At 49.0% G+C, this 1,436-nt stretch overlaps 1 protein-coding gene across 1 annotated transcript; it reads right to left on the bottom strand.

Moving 5' to 3' along the window:
• Positions 1 to 604: 604 nt before the first annotated feature.
• Positions 605 to 1,431, bottom strand: LOC121918712 (dynein regulatory complex subunit 4-like; the record flags this gene model as incomplete). Its single annotated transcript, XM_042444722.1, has 3 exons — positions 605 to 691; positions 919 to 1,086; positions 1,267 to 1,431. Coding segments are annotated over 3 exons (420 nt in total), but the record flags the coding sequence as incomplete, so codon positions are not given.
• Positions 1,432 to 1,436: the final 5 nt, after the last annotated feature.

Here is a 1,436-nt window from a genome sequence, read left to right as displayed (position 1 = left end):
CAATTTTATTGTGCGACTCTGATTGCCTTTCTTGTTCCCAGGAAGACAGGGCTTTTTTTGTTAAGTTTTACTCTCCAACAAAGGTAAAGCAATGGTAAATTTGGCTTTCACTGGCAAGTTTATTTGTTACAATACATAAACCTATCTCTAGTTGTGACAGGCAAAGGCTTCTTGACAGGCTCAATGTGCTCTCCCTAAAAAAGAGGGTCTTGCAGCCCCACACAGGACAGAAGCACCCGAAAGAACATTTGCCTTCTCCAGAAAGCCAAGAGGACACATTTTAATAACTGCAGGGATCTGAGGTGCTTCAATTTTTCAACATCTGTTTATCAAACTTCCTGAGGCAACTGCAGTGATTTGGGAGCTAAAGTGGCAATAGCTGTTGCTGCTGCAACCCAGAAATTCCTGCCTTAAGCATCCCCTTTCCCCCCCACCTCAAAGAATATCCAGAGGGGCCTTCAGGGAGGGTAGGAGGTCTACTGCATGATGAGAGGACATAGACTGAGGTATTTTACCCCAAGCTTGCTAAACCCTGGAACTCCCTTCCCATCTTTTCGGATGCCGACATCAGCCACAACACCCCTAGCTCTCACTTGGTCCCTACCTTGCTGAATCTCTGCTGAAGCACCTCATGCTCCCACTGGAGATCCTTCAGCTCCTTCTCAGTCACTTTTAGGCGGGCCCGGATGTTCTGCAGAGAGAAGGGAAGGAGTTGTAGGGCTGAGCATGCAGGAAAGCCCTTGAGCAAGTTCTTCTTTGTCCCCAAGAGTCTGAGTGCCATTTCGATTCTTGTAAATACCAGCACAGGATGGAGGTCTGTGCAAGAGCATCTCCTTGGTCAGAGAGGCAGCTTAACTGACCAGTCTTACTGGGGAGGCCTAGGTATGATCCTAGGGAGTGCTGAACCCGGGGACTTACCACCAGCATGATTTTGTCCTTCTCGTAGTGCGCCAGCTTCCTCTGGAGCTCAGCCACTTCCTCTCGGGCTCGCTGCAGTGGCTCCACCAGCCTTTTGTTCTGGAGCAACACTTCCGCCATCTCCTTCTCCAAATGTTCTTCTTTCTTCTTCATTTCCTCCATCTGCTCCTGTATACCAAGATGAAATAAACCTGGTCATCAGGCCTCATCCACCTTGTCCTAGCAGCAAAGGACCCCAGTGTCCTGCATCACGCCTTCCTTTCCCTTCCACTGTCTGCTACCTGACCACACATCCCTGGCACCTGCTTGCAGTCTCCCTTGGACAAAGTCTTATGCAGTGGATTTTACCTTGAGGGTGTTGATCAATGCCAAGTTGTTCAGAGTCACATCATTGTAGTAGTTCTTGATGTCACTGAAGGCCTTCTCGTGGTTCTTCATCAGTGTGTTGATCTGCCCATTCTTCCTCTCTTCGATCTCATGGATTTCAGTCTTCCTGCGCAGGTCCAGCTCTTCACGGA

This window comes from Sceloporus undulatus, unplaced genomic scaffold (assembly GCF_019175285.1).
Source record: "Sceloporus undulatus isolate JIND9_A2432 ecotype Alabama unplaced genomic scaffold, SceUnd_v1.1 scaffold_26670, whole genome shotgun sequence".
Taxonomy (NCBI): Eukaryota; Metazoa; Chordata; class Lepidosauria; order Squamata; family Phrynosomatidae; genus Sceloporus; species Sceloporus undulatus.
This window is presented reverse-complemented; position numbering and strand designations above follow the sequence as displayed.